The sequence below is a fragment of the Pan troglodytes genome, chromosome 20 (assembly GCF_028858775.2).
Source record: "Pan troglodytes isolate AG18354 chromosome 20, NHGRI_mPanTro3-v2.0_pri, whole genome shotgun sequence".
NCBI classification, from domain to species: Eukaryota; Metazoa; Chordata; class Mammalia; order Primates; family Hominidae; genus Pan; species Pan troglodytes.
The window spans coordinates 51,289,205-51,306,313 of NC_072418.2; the positions used below are offsets into that span (position 1 = coordinate 51,289,205).

The window sequence follows — 17,109 nt, forward strand, 5'->3', positions numbered from 1 at the left end:
TTTTTTTTGAGATGGAGTCTCGCTCTGTCACCCAGGCTGGAGTACAGTGGTGCAATCTCAGCTCACTGCAACCTCCACCTTCCAGGTTCGAGCAGTTCTCCTGCCTCAGCCTCCTGAGTAGCTGGGATTACAGACACACGCCACCACATTCAGCTAATTTTTATATTTTTAGTGGAGATGGGGTTTCACTATGTTGGCCAGGCTGGACTCGAACTCCTGACCTCAAGTGATGCAACCACCTTGGCCTCCCAAAGTGAGATTACAGACATGAGCCACTGTGCCCGGCAGATTCTTTTCTTATCACACCCATATCCAATCCTTTGGCAAGTTCACTTGCTAACCCCCTGAATCTTCTTGAATCCACCCTCCTCTCTATCTCCTTTGCTGCTATCTTCTCACTGAAGCCACCTTCATCTCTCACTTAAACAATTATGTAGGGCTTCTGTTCCCCAACTTTTACTCTTACTACTTTCTTTTTATTTATTTATTTTTTTGAGACAGAGTCTCACTCTGTTGCCCAGGGTGGAGTGCAATGGCACGATCTCAGCTCACTGCAACCTCCACCTCCCAGGTTTAAGCGATTCTCCTGCCTCAGCCTTCTGAGTAGCTGGGACTACAAGCGAGCACCACCACGCCTGGCTAATTTTTTGTATTTTTAGTAGAGACGGGGTTTCACCATATTGGCCAGGCTGGTCTCGAACTCCTGACCTTGTGATCCACCTGCCTTGGCCTCCCAACGAGCTGGGATTACAGGTGTGAGCCACCGCGTTTGGTCTTTTTTTTTTTTTTTTTTTTTTTTTTTTTTTTAATTAGCCAGGAACAATAGTGCATGCCTGTGGTCCCAGCTACTTGGGAGGTTGAGGTTGGAGGATAACTTGAGCCCAGGAGGTTGAGGCTGCAGTAAACCATGATCATGCCACTCCACTCCAGCCTGGGTGACAGAGCGAGACCCTGTCTCAAAAAAAAAAAAGAAAAAGAGAAAGAGTCAAGCCAAGAAAATCCTCCTCTGAAGTAAGCCCTAGGGCTGTGCCCACATCCTCCAGCCTAGGCTGGTCGAGCAGTTCTGGGACTTACAGAGTGACCTTGAGAAATTCCATTCCCAGGCTGAGCTGCAGTTTGAAAGCTGGAGGAGAAAGAAATCTGCATCGATCAAATGTCCACTGTGAGCCAGATTCTCTTCTGGCAACTTCACATCCTCCTGGGGCTTTGGGCCAGAAACCTGGACATTGCACGTGATCCCTGCTGCTCTCTTCCCTGTCACAATAAATCCTGCCGATTCCACCTTCAAGCAGACCGCACTTCACCCAGCTCTCTCCTCCCCACCCGCCCGATCCCAGTCCATGCCAGCCACCACCATTTCATCCTGCCTGGGTGAGCCCAACAGCCTTCTCAATAGTCTCCCCAAATCCTGTAACACACACCATCCCCTGCCAATCGGTTCTTTACACAGCTTCCAGGGAGATCTCGTCAAACAATAAAATAACAACAATCATCATCAATGATAATGGTGCACATTTACATAGCACTTACCGTGTGCCAGGCACAGATTGAAGTATGTTACACGCACATTCTCACAGTGTGAAACTCCTCCTTTACAGATGTGGAAACTGAGGCACAGAGAGGTTAAGTAATTGCCCGAGGTCACATGGCCAGGAAGTGGTGTAACCAGAATGACACATTTGACCATGTCAATCTCCTGCTAAAACCCTTCCAAGGCTTCTACTGCCCTCAGGAATCAGGATCACACTTCCTAGTAGGGCCTGCAAGGCCTCACAGGACCGTAAATCCCCTCGGTCACTCCATACCATCCAGACTGTCTTTAGGTTGGCTGGGCGCGATCGCTCATGCCTGTAATCCCAGTAGTTTGGGAGGCCGAGAGAGGAGGATTGCTTGAGCCCAGGAGTTCGAAACCAGCCTGGGCAACACAGCAAGATCCCATCTCTACCAAAAAAAAAATACATTTATATATATAAAAATTAGCCAGGCGTGGTGGTGCACACCTGTGGTACCAGTTACTCAGGAGGCTGAGGGAGGTGGATTGCTTGAGCCCAGGAGATTAAGTCTATAGTGAGCCATGATCACAGCTTGGCACTCCAGCCTGGGCAACAGAGAAGACCCTGTCTTCAAAACAACAACAACAACAAACCAGATTGGTTTTAGTTCCTCCAGCCACAGAGACTTTGCACATGCTGTTGGAAGACTCTCTCTACACCCTTCCTGCCTCCTTCCCTTTTCACCATTGAAGTCTTACTCTGTCATATTCTAGGTCCATTATCACTATCAAAAAGCCTCGGACAGGGGCAGTGGCTCACGCCTGTAATCCCAACACCTTGGGAGAACAAGGCAGGAAGGACTGCTTAAGGCCAGGAGTTCAAGACCAGCCTGAGCAATGCGGTGAAACCCCGTTGCTACTAAAAATACAAAAAATTAGTTGGGCATGGTGGCGGGCGCCTGTAATCCCAGCTACTCTGGAGGCTGAGCATGGGAATCACTTGAACCCTGGAGGTGGAGGTTGCAGTAAGCTGAGATCGCACCAACTACACTCCAGCCTGGACAACAGAGTGTGTCAGTGTGTGAGTCTCTGGCTCAAAAGAAAAAAGCAGCAGCCTTCCTCTACTCATCAAACTGAGCAGGGCCACCCTGTGTGGTTGGGCAGGATGTACACTGCACAAAGGTACCAGATCTAAGGGCAGACCTGTCCATTTATCATGACAGCCACCCTTCAGATGGAAATAAAGGAACAGAATAGCACCATCCACTAGAACTCCCTGCAGTGAGGAAAATATTCTAGATCTGCACCGTCCAATAAGGTCGACACTGGCCATAGGTGGCTACTGAGCACCTGAAACATGATCAGTATGCTGAGAAACAAAATTTGTAATTTTGTTTTAGTTATGTTAAATTTTAACAGCTAGTGTCTACATTTATTTATTTATTTTTTTTTTTTGAGATAGAGTCTCACTCTGTCACCCAGGCTGGAGTGCAATGGCGCAATCTTGACTCACTGCAACCTCCGCCTCCCGGGTTCAAGTGATTCTCCTGCCTCAGACTCCGGAGTAGCTGGGATCACAGGAGCCCGCTACCATGCCAGCTAATTTTGTTGTTGTTGTACTTTTTTTTAGTAGAGACGGGGTTTCACTATGTTGGCCAGGCTGGTCTCGAACTCCTGACCTCATGATCCACCCACCTCGGCCTCCCAAAGTGCTGGGATTACAGGCGTGAGCCACTGCGACCGGGCTACATTTAAATTTAATGAAGTTCGTGGCTACTATAACGGACAGTTCCAGGCTAGAGAAAGAGGCACCTTTTTCTAATTTGCACATGGACCCCAGTATAGCAACCAAGGTTCACTCTGTTATCCCCCTGCAGGGCACCATGCCCATCGCCCTCATGGTCTGAACTTAACCATCACTGGGGAGAGCATCTGATTCATGACCGTCCCCACCACCCACGTTCAGCTCCCAGAGCGCATGATGCAGGCCCAGTTTCACTCCTCAGTGAAGACACAGCACCTGGCACCGGGCCTCGCACAAACATCTGCTAAAAGAATGACTTAATTGGTGCCGGGCACAGTGGCTCACGCCTGTAATCCCAGCACTTTGGGAGGCTGAGGCGGGCGGATCATTTGAGGTCAAGAGTTCGAGACCAGCCTGGCCAACATGGTGAAACCCCGTCTCTACTGAAAATACAAAAATTAGCCAGGCATGGTGGTGCGCGCCTATAGTCCCAGCTACTTGGGAGACTGAGGCAGGAGAATTGCTTGTACTCAGGAGGCGGAGGTTGCAGTGAGCCAACACAGTGCCACTGCACTCCAGCCTGGGAGACAGTGAGACTACGTCTCAAAAAAAAAAAAAAAAAAAAAAGAATGACTTAATTGGGTCTTCGTGGCAATTGCTGCTGCCATATTCCACCATCAAGCATTCCCTTGTGGCTGTCACATGCCATCTGTCTACTGAGGACTCCCAGATTTCCATCTGCAGTCCAGATATCTCGCTTGAGCTCCAGATTCACACGGCTGGGCGTCTACTCAATACTTCCATACAGATGCCCCATGGGCCTCTCAACACCTCTGCAAGGGCATCCTCTCAAACCCACGATGCCCCAAACCTGCTCCTCTCAGCCTCGTCCCCATCTCAAAAGATGCAACTCCATCCTTCCAGGTGCTCAGGCCCAAAGCCTGGGGGTCATCCTGGAGTCTTCCCTTTCTCACACATCCAACCCATTGGCAAATCGTGATGGCAACACATTCAAAACAGATGCAAAATCTAACTGCTTCTCAACCCTTGGTCTCAGCCACCCTCCTCCCTGGCCTGGGAGCTATTCTCCCCGCCCCGTCCCCATCCCCAGTGGGTTCCCCAAGCAGCCACCAGAGGGCGCCAGTTTGCACCTACAGCAATTCCAGTCTTTGCTTAGAACGCTCTGCTTAGCCACCGACCCACTCAGTCAAAGCAAAGTCCTCACCACCGCCCCGGGGGGCCCTGCAAGATCTGGCCCCAGGTCCCCCTCCCTCTGCCCTCACCTCCTCTCTCTTTCCTGGGTCGCCAGCCTCTAGCCCCGCAGGCCTCCTGGCTGTTCCTCCACACACCATGCACACTGCTGCCCCAGGGCCTTTGCACGTGGGGTTCCCTCACATCTCCATAGGGCTTGCTCCCCTCTCCTTCAGGTCCCTGCTCAAATGTCCTCTGCTCAGTGAGGTCTTCCTGACCACCTTACCTGAAACTGAAAAACACCCCCTCCCTTGCTTTCCTTTTCTCCTTATTAGGTTTTGAAAAAAAGAAAAATACAGTCATCCCTTGGTATCCATAGGAGATCAGTTCCAGGATGTCCCATGGATATCCAAACCTACAGATGCTCAAGCCCCTGATATAAAATGACATGTCTGCAGCCGGGCGCAGTGGTTTACGCCTGTAATCCCAGCACTTTGAGAGGCCAAGGCGGGCGGATCACGAGTTCAGGAGATCAAGACCATCCTGGCTAACATGATGAAACCCCGTCTCTACTAAAAATACAAAAAATTAGCTGGGCGCGGTGGTGGGCGCCTGTAGTCCCAGCTACTCGGGAGGCTGAGGCAGGAGAATGGTGTGAACCCGGGAGACGGAGCTTGCAGTGAGCCGAGATCAAGCCACTGCTCTCCAGCCTGGGTGACAGAGTGAGACTCTGTCTCAAAAAAAAAAAAAAAACATATCTGCATATAACCTCTGCACATCCCCTCATATACTTTATTTTTATTTTTTTAGAGACAGGGTCTAGCCCTGTCCCCCAGGCTGGAATGCAGTGCTGCAATCATGACTTACTGCAGCTTCAACCTCCCAGGCTCAAGCGATCCTCCTGCCTCAGCCTCCCAAGTAGCTGGGACCACAGGTGTGTGCCACCACGCACAGTTAATTAAAAAAAAAAAATTATGGAGGCCGGGCACGGTGGCTCACACCTGTAATCCCAGCACCTTGGGAGGCCGAGGCGGGCGGATCACTTGAGGCCAGGAGTTCCAGACCAGCCTGGCCAATATGGTGAAACCCCATCTCTACTAAAAATACAAAACCTAGCCAGGCATGGTGGTGCACACCTGTAGTCCCAGCTACTCAGGAGGCTGAGGCAGGAGAATCACTTGAACCCAAGAGGCAGAGGTTGCAGTGAGCCAAGATCACACCACTGCACTGCAGCCTGGGCAACAGAGCAAAAATCTGTCTCAGAAAAAAATATATATATATTTTGTGGAGACAGAGCCTTACTATGTTGTCCAAGCTGGTCTCAAACTCCTGTCCTCAAATGATCCTCCCACCTCAGCCTCCCAAAGTGTTAGAGTTACAGGCATAAGCCACTGTGCCTGGCCATGTATACTTTAAATAATCATCTCTCTCTAGATTACTTATAACACCAAATACAATGAAAACGTTATGTAAATAGTTGTAATGCTACATTGTTCAGAGAATAGTGACAAGGGAAAAAAAAAGTCTGTACATGTTCACTATTGATGCAATTTTTTTCCCAAATATTTTTTATCCACAGTTGGTTGAATTCACAGATGCAGAACCCATGGATATGGAGGGCTGACTGTGCAAGACACCACTTACATCTGAATTTCAGATCAACGACAAACTTTTTTTTTTTTTTTAAATGGGGTCTCACTCTGTTGCCCAGGCTGGAGTGCAGTGGTGTGATCTCGGCTCACTGCAACCTCTGCCTCCTGGGTGCAAGCAATTCTCCTGCCTCAGCCTCCACAGTAGCTGGGATTACAGGCGCCCGCCACCATGCCCAGCTAATTTTTTTTTTGTATTTTAGTAGAGACGGGCTTTCACCAGGTTGGCCAGGCTGGTCTCGAACTCCTGACCTCAAGCAATCCACCCGCCTTGGCCTCCTAAAGTGCTGGGTTTACAGGTGTGAGCCACCATGCCCGGCCCAACAACAAACGATTTTTTTAGTTTAACTACATCCCATGCAATATTGGATGACTGTATTGCATAGGACACACTTCCACTGTACTAAAAAATTACACATAGTTTATCTGAAATTCAAATTTACTGGGTATAATGAGTTGAATGTTGTCCCCTAAAAATTTACATCCCTTTGGAACCTCAGAATATGATCTCATTCGGAAATAGGGTCTTTGCAGGTAGAATTAAGGTAAAGATACAGATGAGATCATACTAAATTAGGGTGGAACCTAAATCCAATGAGAGTGTCCTTATAAGAGACAGAAAAGGACACACATAGGACACCGAGAAGGCAGCCACAGGAAGATGGAGACAGGGGTTGGAGTGACTCATCTACAAGCCAAGGAGCACCAAGGGTTGCTGGCAGCTACAGGAAGCCAGGAGAGACACCATAGATGCTTTCCCCTCAGGGCCTCCACAAGGAAACATCTTTTAATACATTTCACTTCTTTTTTTTTTGAGACATAGTCTCACTCTGTTGCCCAGACTGGAGTGCAGTGGTGCGATCTTGGCTCACTGCAGCCTCCGCCTCCCGGGTTCAAGTAATTATCCTGCCTCAGCCTCCGGAGTAGCTGGGATCACAGGCATGTGCCACCACACCCAGCTAATTTTTGTATTTTTAGTAGAGTTGGGGTTTCACCATGTTGGCCAGATTGGTCTCGAAATCCTGACCTCATGTGATCCACCTGCCTCGGCCTCCCAAAGTGCTGGGATTATAGGCGTGAGCCACCGTGCCCAGACTTTTTCTTTTCTTTTTTTTTTTTGAGACAGAGTCTTGCTCTGTCACCCAGGCTGGAGTGCAGTGGTGCGATCTCAGCTCACTGCAGCCTCCGCCTCCTGGGTGCAAGTGATTCTCCTACCTCAGCCTCCCGAGTAGCTGGGACTATAGGCACCCGCCACCACACCCAGCTAATTTTTGTATTTTCAGTAAAGACGGGGTTTCACCATGTTGGCCAAGCTGCTCTCGAACTCCTGACCTTAAGTGATCCGCCCACCTCGGCCCCTCAAAGTGCTGGAATAACAAGCGTGAGTCACTGTGCCCGGCCAAATTTCACTTCTGTACCTTGTTGCTGGTCTCTTCCTCAGTAGAACAGAGCCTGTGAGGTACATCTGTCATGCTGTCCACTGTCTCCCAGAGCCTCGAGCCATTCCAGAGACACAGTAGGTGCTCAATAAATATTTACTGAGCGAACTCAATGAATGAATGAATCAGCGAAAAAAGATCAGAGAGAGGTCACCCGCCAAGGTCACCCGCACCACTAGTGAACAACCAAGCTATTGTTTGAACCGAGGCTATGCTGCTTCTTTCCCTGCCCAGGCCACATCTTCAAAGGACTTAAGTCATCAGCAAATGGTCACCCAGAGGGCCTCACCCACCTCTGCCACTTCTACCCTGCCCCTGCCTCTGTTTAAAATCTCCTGCCTGGGAGATATATGCTTATTCACTTATGTTCTTTCTACATTTCTATATATTTATACATTTCTATAATAAAATAGGCTTTTTTTAACTTTTTTTTTTTAAGAGTCTCGCTCTGTCACCCAGGCTGGAGTGCAGTGGCATGATCTTGGCTCACTGCAACCTCCACCTCCCGGGTTCAAGTGATTCTCATGGTTCAAGTGATTCTCATGCCTCAGCTTCCTGAGTAGCTGGGACTACGGGCACCCCCCACCACAACCGGTTGATTTTTATATATTTAGTACAGACAGTTTCACCATGTTTGCCAGACTGGTCTCGAACTCCTGGGCTCAAGTGATCCGCCTACCTCGGCCTCCCAAAGTGCTCAGATCACAGACAAGAGATACCAAGCCCAGCCTTAACTTTTAAAAAAATAGAAAAAGAAAAAAACAACCTTGGCTCCAGAGGCCATAGGTGCCCTGTGGAAGAGCTTGGAGGCAGGCAGACGGGGGCTTGATCTCGACTCCACCAATTATGAACTGTGTGATCCTGGGCACAACCCGGGCCCTCTGAGACATTCAGTTTCTCCATGTATGAATGGGCTGATGGCGGCTGCCTCTCCGTACTGCAGGAAGGAGTCAATAAGCCAGACACAGCAAGCGCTCAGCAACAAGGGGCTGTGATGGCCACTGTTGCTGGGGTTGTTATTATTCAAAGCAAAGTGCGGAGCTGCAGAAGGCAGTGGTGGGATGCGGCGAGGGGTGAATGCAGCAGGCCTGGGTTGTCCAAACCCCGCACATTCCAAAGAAAGGACCGGCCCTGGACCAGCTTCTGGGAGGGAACCTCTAAGCCCTTGCAATGTCCTGACTGATAAGAGTGTCTTGGTTTACCTGGGGCCTGGGGCCACACTGGATGCTGTGTGTTAATGTTGTCATCTATGGTCAGGGCCTGGAGCCACTGAGCATCAGTTTGACCTCGGAGGGGCTGGAGTCTCAGGTCAGCCACCATGCATATGTGACTGACCCCCAGTAAAAACCCTGGCCACCCAGGCTTACAGGAGCGTCCCTGGTTGGCAGTACTGCTTGCGTGTTGTCACACATCTTGCTGGGAGAATTAAGTGCCGTCCATGACTCCACCGGGAGAGGACAGCTGGACGCTCACGCCTGGTCTGTCTTGGATTCTGCCCCATGTGCCTTTTTCCTTTTTTTTTTTTTTTTTTTTGGGACGGAGTCTCACTCTGCTGCCCAGGCTGGAGTGCAGTGGCACAATCTCGGCTCACTGCAACCTCCGCCTCCTGGGTTCAAGTGATTCTCCTTCCTCAGCCTCCTGAGTAGCTGGGATTACAGCTACTAGGATTACAGCGCCACCATGCCCAGCTAATTTTTGTACTTTTAGTAGAGACAGGGTTTCACCATGTTGGCCGGGATGGTCTCGATCTCCTGACCTCGTGATCTGCCAGCCTTGGCCTCCCAAAGTGCTGGGATTACAGGCGTGAGTCACCACGCCCGGCCCTCCTTTTTTTTTTTTTTTTTTTTTGAGACAGAATTTTGCTCTGTCACCCAGGCTGGATAGTCCAGTGGCAAAATCTCAGCTCACTGCAACCTCCGCCTCCTGGGTTCAAGCGATCTCCTGTCTCAGCCTCCCAAGTAGCTGGGATTATAGACATGCGCTACCAGGCCCAGCTAATTTTTTTTTTTTTTTTTTTTTGAGATGGAGTTTCACTCTTATTGCCCAGGCTGGAGTGCAATGGTGCGATCTTGGCTCACTGCAACCTCCTCCTCCCAGGTTCAAGCAATTCTCCTGCCTCAGCCTCCCAAGTAGCTGGGATTACAGGCATGCACCATCACACCCGGCTAATTTTGTATTTTTAGTAGAGACGGGGTTTCTCCATGTTGAGGCTGGTCTCGAACTCCTGACCTCAGGTGATCCGCCCGCCTCAGCCTCCCAAAGTGTTGGGATTACAGGCGTGAGCCACAGCACCTGGCCTTTTTTTTTTTTTTTTTTTTTTTTTTTTTTTTTTTTTTTGAGATGGAGTCTCACTCTGTCACCCAGGCTGGAGTGCAGTGGCGCGATCTCAGTTCACTGCAAGCTCCGCCACCTGGGTTCAAGCGATTCTCCTGCCTCAGCCTCCTGAGTAGCTGGGATGACAGGCACATGCCACCACACCTGGCTAATTTTTGTATTTTTAGTAGAGATGGGGATTCATCATGTTGGTCAGGCTGGTAATTTCTGTATTTGCAGTAGAGACAGGGTTTCGTCATGCTGGCAAGGCTGGTCTCGAACTCCTGACTTCAGCTGATCCACCTGCCTTGGCCACCCAAAGTGCTAGGATTACAGGCGTGAGTCACCGCGCCCGGCAGTACTACCATCTATTAATAGATCCTCCCACAGCAGTTTCTCAGCCCAGACCTCTCCCTTCACCTCCAGATCCACATATTCAAGTCCATCTTTCTTTTTTTTTTTTTTTTCTGAGACGGAGTCTCACTCTATCGCTCAGACTGGAGTGCAGTGGCGCAATCTTGGCTCACTGCAAGCTCCGCCTCCCGGGTTCACGTGATTCTTCTGCCTCAGCCTCCCGAGTAGCTGGGACTACAGGCACCCGCCACCACGCCCGGCTAATTTTTTTTTGTATTTTTAGTAGAGACAGGGTTTCACCGTGTTAGACAGGATGGTCTCGATCTCCTGACCTCATGATCCGCCTGCCTTGTCCTCCCAAAGTGCTGGGATTACAGGCATGAGCCACCACGCCCGGCCTCAAGTCCATCTTTCTACCTGCCTTTCTAAAAGGCAGCTCAATGGATAAAGAAAATATGGTCTATATACACCATGGAATACTACTCAGCCATAAAAAGGAACAAAATAATGTCTCTTGCAGTAATTGGATGGAGTTGGAAGGCCATTATTCTAAGTCAAATAACTCAGGAATGGAAAACCAAATAGCCGTATTCTCACTTATAAGTGGAAGCTAAGTAAGCTATGTGGGTGCGAAGATACACAGAGTGATATAATGGAATTTGGGGACTCAGGGAGGGGGGTTGGGATGGGGGTGAGGGACTACATATTGGGTATAGTGTACACTGCTCTAGTGATGGGCACACCAAAATCTCAGAATGCACCACTATAGAATTCATCCATGTAACCAAAAAGCACATGTACCCCAAAAACTACTGAAATAAAAAATTTTTTAATTAAAAAAGAATGGGCCAGGTGTGGTGGCTCACGTCTGTAATCCCAACACTTTGGGAGGCCAAGGCAGGTAGATCACGAGGTCGGGAGTTCAAGACCAGCCTGAGCAACATGGTGAAACCCCATCTCTACTAAAAATACAAAAATTAGCCAGGCGTACTGACACATGCCTGTAATCCTGGCTATTCGGGGGACTGAGGCACAAGAATCACTTCAACCCGGAAGACAGAGGTTGCAGTGAGCCAAGATCCCACCATTGCACTCTAGCCTGGGCAGCGGAGTGAGACTCTGTCTCAGAAAAAAAAAAAAAAAAAATTAGAATAAATAAATTCATAAATAAATGGTAGCTCAAATTCTTAAGTCCAAAACTGAGCTCTCAGTCCTCCCTGCAGATCTTTCTCCCCATCCCACCATGGTCTCCCCCATCCCAGTAAATGGCAGCTCCATCCTCCAGGAGGCTCAGGCCAGAACTGCTGGAGACGCACCCCTACTCCTCTCTCTTCCTCCCCAGAACACCCCCACAGCCAGCACATCAGCAAAACGCTGATGCCTTCCAACATAACCAGCATCTGACCGTTTTTCACCATTTCCATCGCTATTACCCTTGTCGGAGCTTCCATTATCTCTCCCCTAGACAAATATAATAGACTCTTTCATAGATGTCCCTGCCTCTGATAGTCTGTTCCCTACACTGCAGCCAGAGAAATCCTGTTAACACCTAAATCCGCTGCTCACATCTCTCCTCAGCTCAGAGCCCTCCCATGGCTCCCGGCTCACTCAGAGTCAAAGCAAGGTCTTCGGCCTGGCATAGTGGCTCACGCCTGTAATCCCAACACTTTGGGAGGCCAAGGCGGGTGGATCACTTGAGGTCAGGAATTCAAGACCACCCTGGCCAACATGGTGAAACCCCGTCTCTACAAAAAGTACAAAAATTAGCAGGGGGAAGTGGTGGACGCCTGTGGTCCCAGCTACTCAGGAGGCTGAGGGAGGAGAATCGCTTGAACTGGGGAGGCGGAGGTTTGCTGTGAGCTGAGATCGCACCACTGCACTCCAGCCTGGGCAACAGAACAAAAACTCCATCTCAGAAACAAAAACAAACAAACAAAAAAACAAAGCAAGGTCCTCACGGTGGCCCACAAGGCCCAGTACGATCTGTCCCCATCCCCTCTGCCCTCATATCCCACCCTCCCCGCACATTCACTCTCCTGCAGCCACAGTGGCCTCCTCACTGTTCAATACTCCAGGCCCCCGCTCACCTCAGGGCCTTTGCACTTGCTCTTCCATCTGCCAGGAACATCCTCCCCCAGGCATTCATCAGGCTCGTTCCCCCTCTTCACTAAGCCTTTAGCCCACATGTCACCTCCTTGGGGAGCCCTTCCTCACCCACTCCGTCTGAAACAGGCCCCATCTCACCCCTCTTTGTTTTTTTTTTTTTTTTGAGACAGAGTTTCCCTCAGTCGCCCAGGCTGGAGTGCAGTGGCGCAATCTTGGCTCACTGCAAGCTCCGCCTCCCAGGTTCATGCCATTCTCCTGCCTCAGCCTCCCGAGTAGCTGGAACTACAGTCGCCCCCCACCACGACCAGCTAATTTTTTTGTATTTTTAGTAGAGACGAGGTTTCACCGTGTTAGCCAGGATGGTCTCGATCTCCTGACCTTGTGATCCACCCGCCTCAGCCTCCCAAAGTGCTGGGATTACAGGCGTGAGCCACCGCGCCCGACCCATCTCATCCCTCTTTATCTCACTACTCCGCCTCATTGTTCATGGCACTTATCACCACCAGGCATCATATTTTATATTTATTTGATTCCTCGTCTCCCCAGTTGGAATGTTGGCTCCATGAGGGCGTCACTTCACCTGTCATGTTCACTGTTGAATCCCCAGCACTTAAAATAAGGGCCAGGCTCCAAGAAGGTGTCAGGGAATGTTTGCTAAATGAGCGGATGCGCGAACAAGCACCACAGGGCTGGAAGGGCCCCGTCCTCACCTGCAGCCGGGCCAGGATTTGGTGGTAGTGGAACAGGGTGCAGAAGTCCACGTGGGCCGAGAACGCCTCCAAAGCCGCCTTCTCTGCCGGACTCGAGTGGAATTCCTGTTACCTCAGGAAGCAAAACTTCTCTGTAGGCCTTTTCCCCTTCCCCGAGGGAAAGAATTCTTTCCCTGGCTGCCTAACTACACAATCAGAGCTCTGGACTTTGAAGTTTTGTTCTGGGGCCGGGCGCAGTGTCTCGCACCTGTAATCCCAGCACTTTGGGAGGCCGAGGCAGTGGATCACTTGAAGTCAGGAGTTCAAGACCAGCGTGGCCAACATGGTGAAATCCTGTCTCTACTAAAAATACAAAAATTAGCCGGGTGTGATGGCATGCACCTGTAGTCCCAGCTACTCAGGAGGCTGAAGCTGGAGAATTGCTTGAACCAGGGAGGCGGAGGCTGCAGTGAGTCGAGATCGTGCCACTGCCCTCCAGACTAGACAACATCAAGACTCTGTCTCAAAAAAAAAAAAAAAAAAAAAAGTTTTGTTTTGGTTGGGTGGGGGCTGACCAATTTTACTGAAACTGAGGCAGCCAAATATAGTGAAAAACTATACTGGGCTTAAAAAGCTGGAGGTTCAAGTTTTTGCTTTGACATTTCCTAGCCAATACACACACACACAATTCCAGGAACGGTTTGACAGTGTAATATCATCCTCCAGAAGTAGATGGAATTATTATTATTATTATGTTGAGACAGAGTCTCGTTCTGTCACCCAGGCTGGAGCTCAGTTGTGCAATCTCAGCTCACTGCATCTTCAACCTCCTGGGATCAAGCGATCCTCCCACCTCAGCCTCCTGAGTAGCTAAGACTACAGGTGCCCACCACCATGCCTGGCGAATTTTTTTCAATTTTTTGTAAAGGTGGAGTCTCACTATATTGCCCAGGCTGGTCTGAACTCCTGTGCTCCAGCAATCCTCCCATCTCAGCCTCCCAAAGTGCTGGGAGGCTGAGCCACCATACCCCCAAGGTTGATGGAATTATAACTCCCATTTGTCAGTGGGAGAAACTGAGGCTCTGGAAAAGTCATTTGGTAAGGGCTGCAGTGTCTGTGGGAAATGACTGCAATCTAGGCCTGTCTGACTCCAGGGTACACATTGAACCATTTCCTTTTTTTTTTTTTGAGAAGGAGTCTCACTCTGTTGCCAAGGCTGGAGTGCAGCGGCCATGATCTCAGCTCACTGCAACCTCTTCCTCCATGGTTCAAGCAATTCTGCCTCAGCCTTCTAAGTAACTGGGATTATAGGCGCCTGCCACCACGCCTAGCTAATTTTTGTACTTTTAATAGAGACGGGGTTTCACCATGTTGGCCAGGCTGGTCTCAAACTCATGACCTCAGGTGATCCACCTGCATCGACTTCCCAAAGTGCTGGGATTACTGGTGTGAGCCACCATGCCTGGCCTTGAACCACTTCTTCTTCTTTTTTTTTTTTTGAGATGGAGTCTTGCTCTGTTGCCCAGACTGGAGTGCAGTGGCACGATCTCGGCTCACTGCAAGCTCCGCTTCCCGGGTTCACACCATTCTCCTGCCTCACCTCCCAAGTAGCTGGGACTACAGGCGCCTGCCACCTCGCCCGGCTAATTTTTTGTATTTTTAGTAGAGACGGTTTCATCGTGTTAGCCAGGATGGTCTCAATCTCCTGACCTCGTGATCTGCCCGCCTCGGCCTCCCAAAGTGCTGGGATTACGGGCGTGAGCCACCGCGCCTGGCCTTGAACCACTTCTTTATGTTTCCTATCTCAATGTCCTGGGTAATTGTCTTCACTTCTCTGAGCCTCAGTTTCCTCACTGGCAACAGAGGATTACATGCTCTTTCTCAGAGGGCTACAGTGAGAATTTGATGAGATTACACATGTCCTATATACACATGTGTTTACATATATGTGCATATATTTGTATATTTATGTGTGTATATTTGTGTACTTTTGTGTGCATATATTTGTGTGTGTGTGTATTTGTGTGTGTATTTGTGTGTGTGCATTTGTATGTGTATATTTGTGTATTTGTGTACACATATTTGTGTATTTGTGTGTGTACTTGTATGCATATACTTGTGTGTATTTGTGTGTGTATCAAGTCCAGCACAGAATTGAGTACATACAGTAGGTGTTCAGTAAATAAATGTTAAATTAATGAATGATGGTGGGGTGTGGTGGCTCATACCTGTAATCTCAGCACTTTGGGAAGCCAAGGTGGGCAGATCACTTGAGGCCAGGAGTTCGAGACCAGCCTGGCCAACATGGCAATACCCTGTCTCTACTAAAAATACAAAAATTAGCCAGGCAAGAGTCCCAGCCTCTCGGGGGCTGAGGAAGGAGGATCACTTGAGTCCAGGAGGCAGAGGTTGCAGTGAGCTGAGATTGTGCCACTGCACTCCAGTCTGGGCAACAGAGTGAGACCCTGTCTCACAAAAATAAATAAAGAAAAATAAATGAATAATAATCCTCAAAATCCTCAATAATGACAATGATGATGATGGTGGCAATAAGACCTCAGGTTCTAGAGTGAGATCAAGACTAGGATGAGGTGAATATGGCACCCAAGGGTGCAAAATTTAACGGGGCACTCACTCTTAGGGTCAAGCGAGTGCCTTACTTGCCTAACCCTAGTCCTGGGCCAGCTCTGGAGTCAGACCACTTTGGTTCAAATCTAAGCCACTATGTTGTGGCCTTGGGTAAGTCACTTTCCTTCCCTATGCTTCCATTATCTCATCTGTAAAATGGGGATGATGGTGGTATCTCTCTTACTGATGATTCAACAATACATGAAAAATGTCTGGCACAGTGCCATGGAGTCAGAGCTCAAATTGTGTGATAATAATTATGATTACAGCGTTGTGACTTTATAGGTACAATTATTATCAGGTAGTAGAAATAGTAATGATGAGGATGATTACTATGCCCATCTTAAAGAGGGAAAAACCATGCCCCAGAGAGTGCCTGTTCAAGCCCTCAGAACAAGCCAGAGTTGGGAATGGATGCTGCGTCTGCATCTCGGAGACCTGGCTCCTGCATTCCAGCTCATCTCCCGCCCACTAGGGAAACACGAAGGGACCCGGGAACTACAACTCCCAGGAGGCGCCAGGGCAGCTCTCTGCAGCAACTAGGGCCCTGCCGCCGCGAAGCCTGCTGGGAGCCGTAGTCCCCAGGCTCTTGGGCCCGGGACAGGCGGTACCTGTATTAGGAGGCGGAGCAGCTGCTCCTTGGAGAAGGGAATGAAGCGCTCGCGGTACTGCTGGGCCCAGTCGCGGGGCTCCCTGGGGTTCCACATCTTGCGATACTCCCCCATTTTGGCTGCCAGCGATGAGAGGGCCCGGGGGGGCCCGAGGAGCGCGGGCAACAGTGGCCATACTCGGACCCTGGACCCCCAGACCCCCCGGGTCACATGCAGCATGGCTAGACCCTTTCCCCGGAGCCTAAACAGAGGGAAATGGGCAGGGGTCAAAGGCCATCTAGAGGAAAAGCGCCCTCTCCACCTCCACGTCCCACCCTCCAGAAGCCGTCTCTACCCCAGGCAGGGCGCAGAGCCCATCCGCTCGCCTTGAAGCCCCTGTTGCCTGTCCCCTTCCCACACTGCTCAGTTAGCCTGGGTCCCAGACAGGGGTCAGAGGTCTTAGGTTCTGGGGCGTTTTTCAGGCCCAGAGACCCTGTAGTGGTACAACGTTTCTTTGGGGTCTAGACAGCGAGGTAGATCTTAGGAGAGCAGGAAATGCTCGGAAAGGTTACCTAGGGGGTGCAGGGCCGCCCTCCCTGGCCATGCAATCCCCCGATTTCTCCCTCACCTTAGCCAAAGCTCGACTGTCATTGAGCCTCCTGCGCATGTGCAGGAGGGCGTCCTGGGCTCCCGAAGTTCGGCTTCACCCAGCAGTAAAACGCATGCGCAAAGCTTCGGTCAATGCGGGCTGTCCATTTCTCACCGCCGACTCCCTACATCAACTACGCATGCGTTGCCTGCCTTTCTCCACCGCCGGCCTCGTTTGGGCGCGACGCATGCGCCGCAGGAGTGTCTCCTTGTCAGCTTGCTACAAAGGGAAGGGGCGGAGTGGACGCGAGACTCCCTAGAGGGAT

The 17,109-nt window shown here is 50.1% G+C and overlaps 1 protein-coding gene across 2 annotated transcripts in view; it reads right to left on the reverse strand.

Annotated features, from left to right (window-relative positions):
• Nucleotides 1-17,077, reverse strand: part of TMEM143 (transmembrane protein 143) — a 30,779-nt gene extending 13,702 nt beyond the window's left edge. The window contains exons 1-3 of one of the 2 annotated variants that reach the window (XM_512792.7): nt 16,824-17,077; nt 16,217-16,457; nt 12,999-13,103 (exon numbers count right to left, since the gene is read on the reverse strand). In XM_512792.7, coding sequence (XP_512792.2) covers nt 12,999-13,103; nt 16,217-16,457; nt 16,824-16,846 — 369 coding nt within the window. In that variant the 5' untranslated portion in view covers nt 16,847-17,077. The remainder of the gene's footprint in view (nt 1-12,998; nt 13,104-16,216; nt 16,458-16,823) is intronic. The other variant, XM_001170810.5, reaches the window with a different exon arrangement.
• Nucleotides 17,078-17,109: the final 32 nt, after the last annotated feature.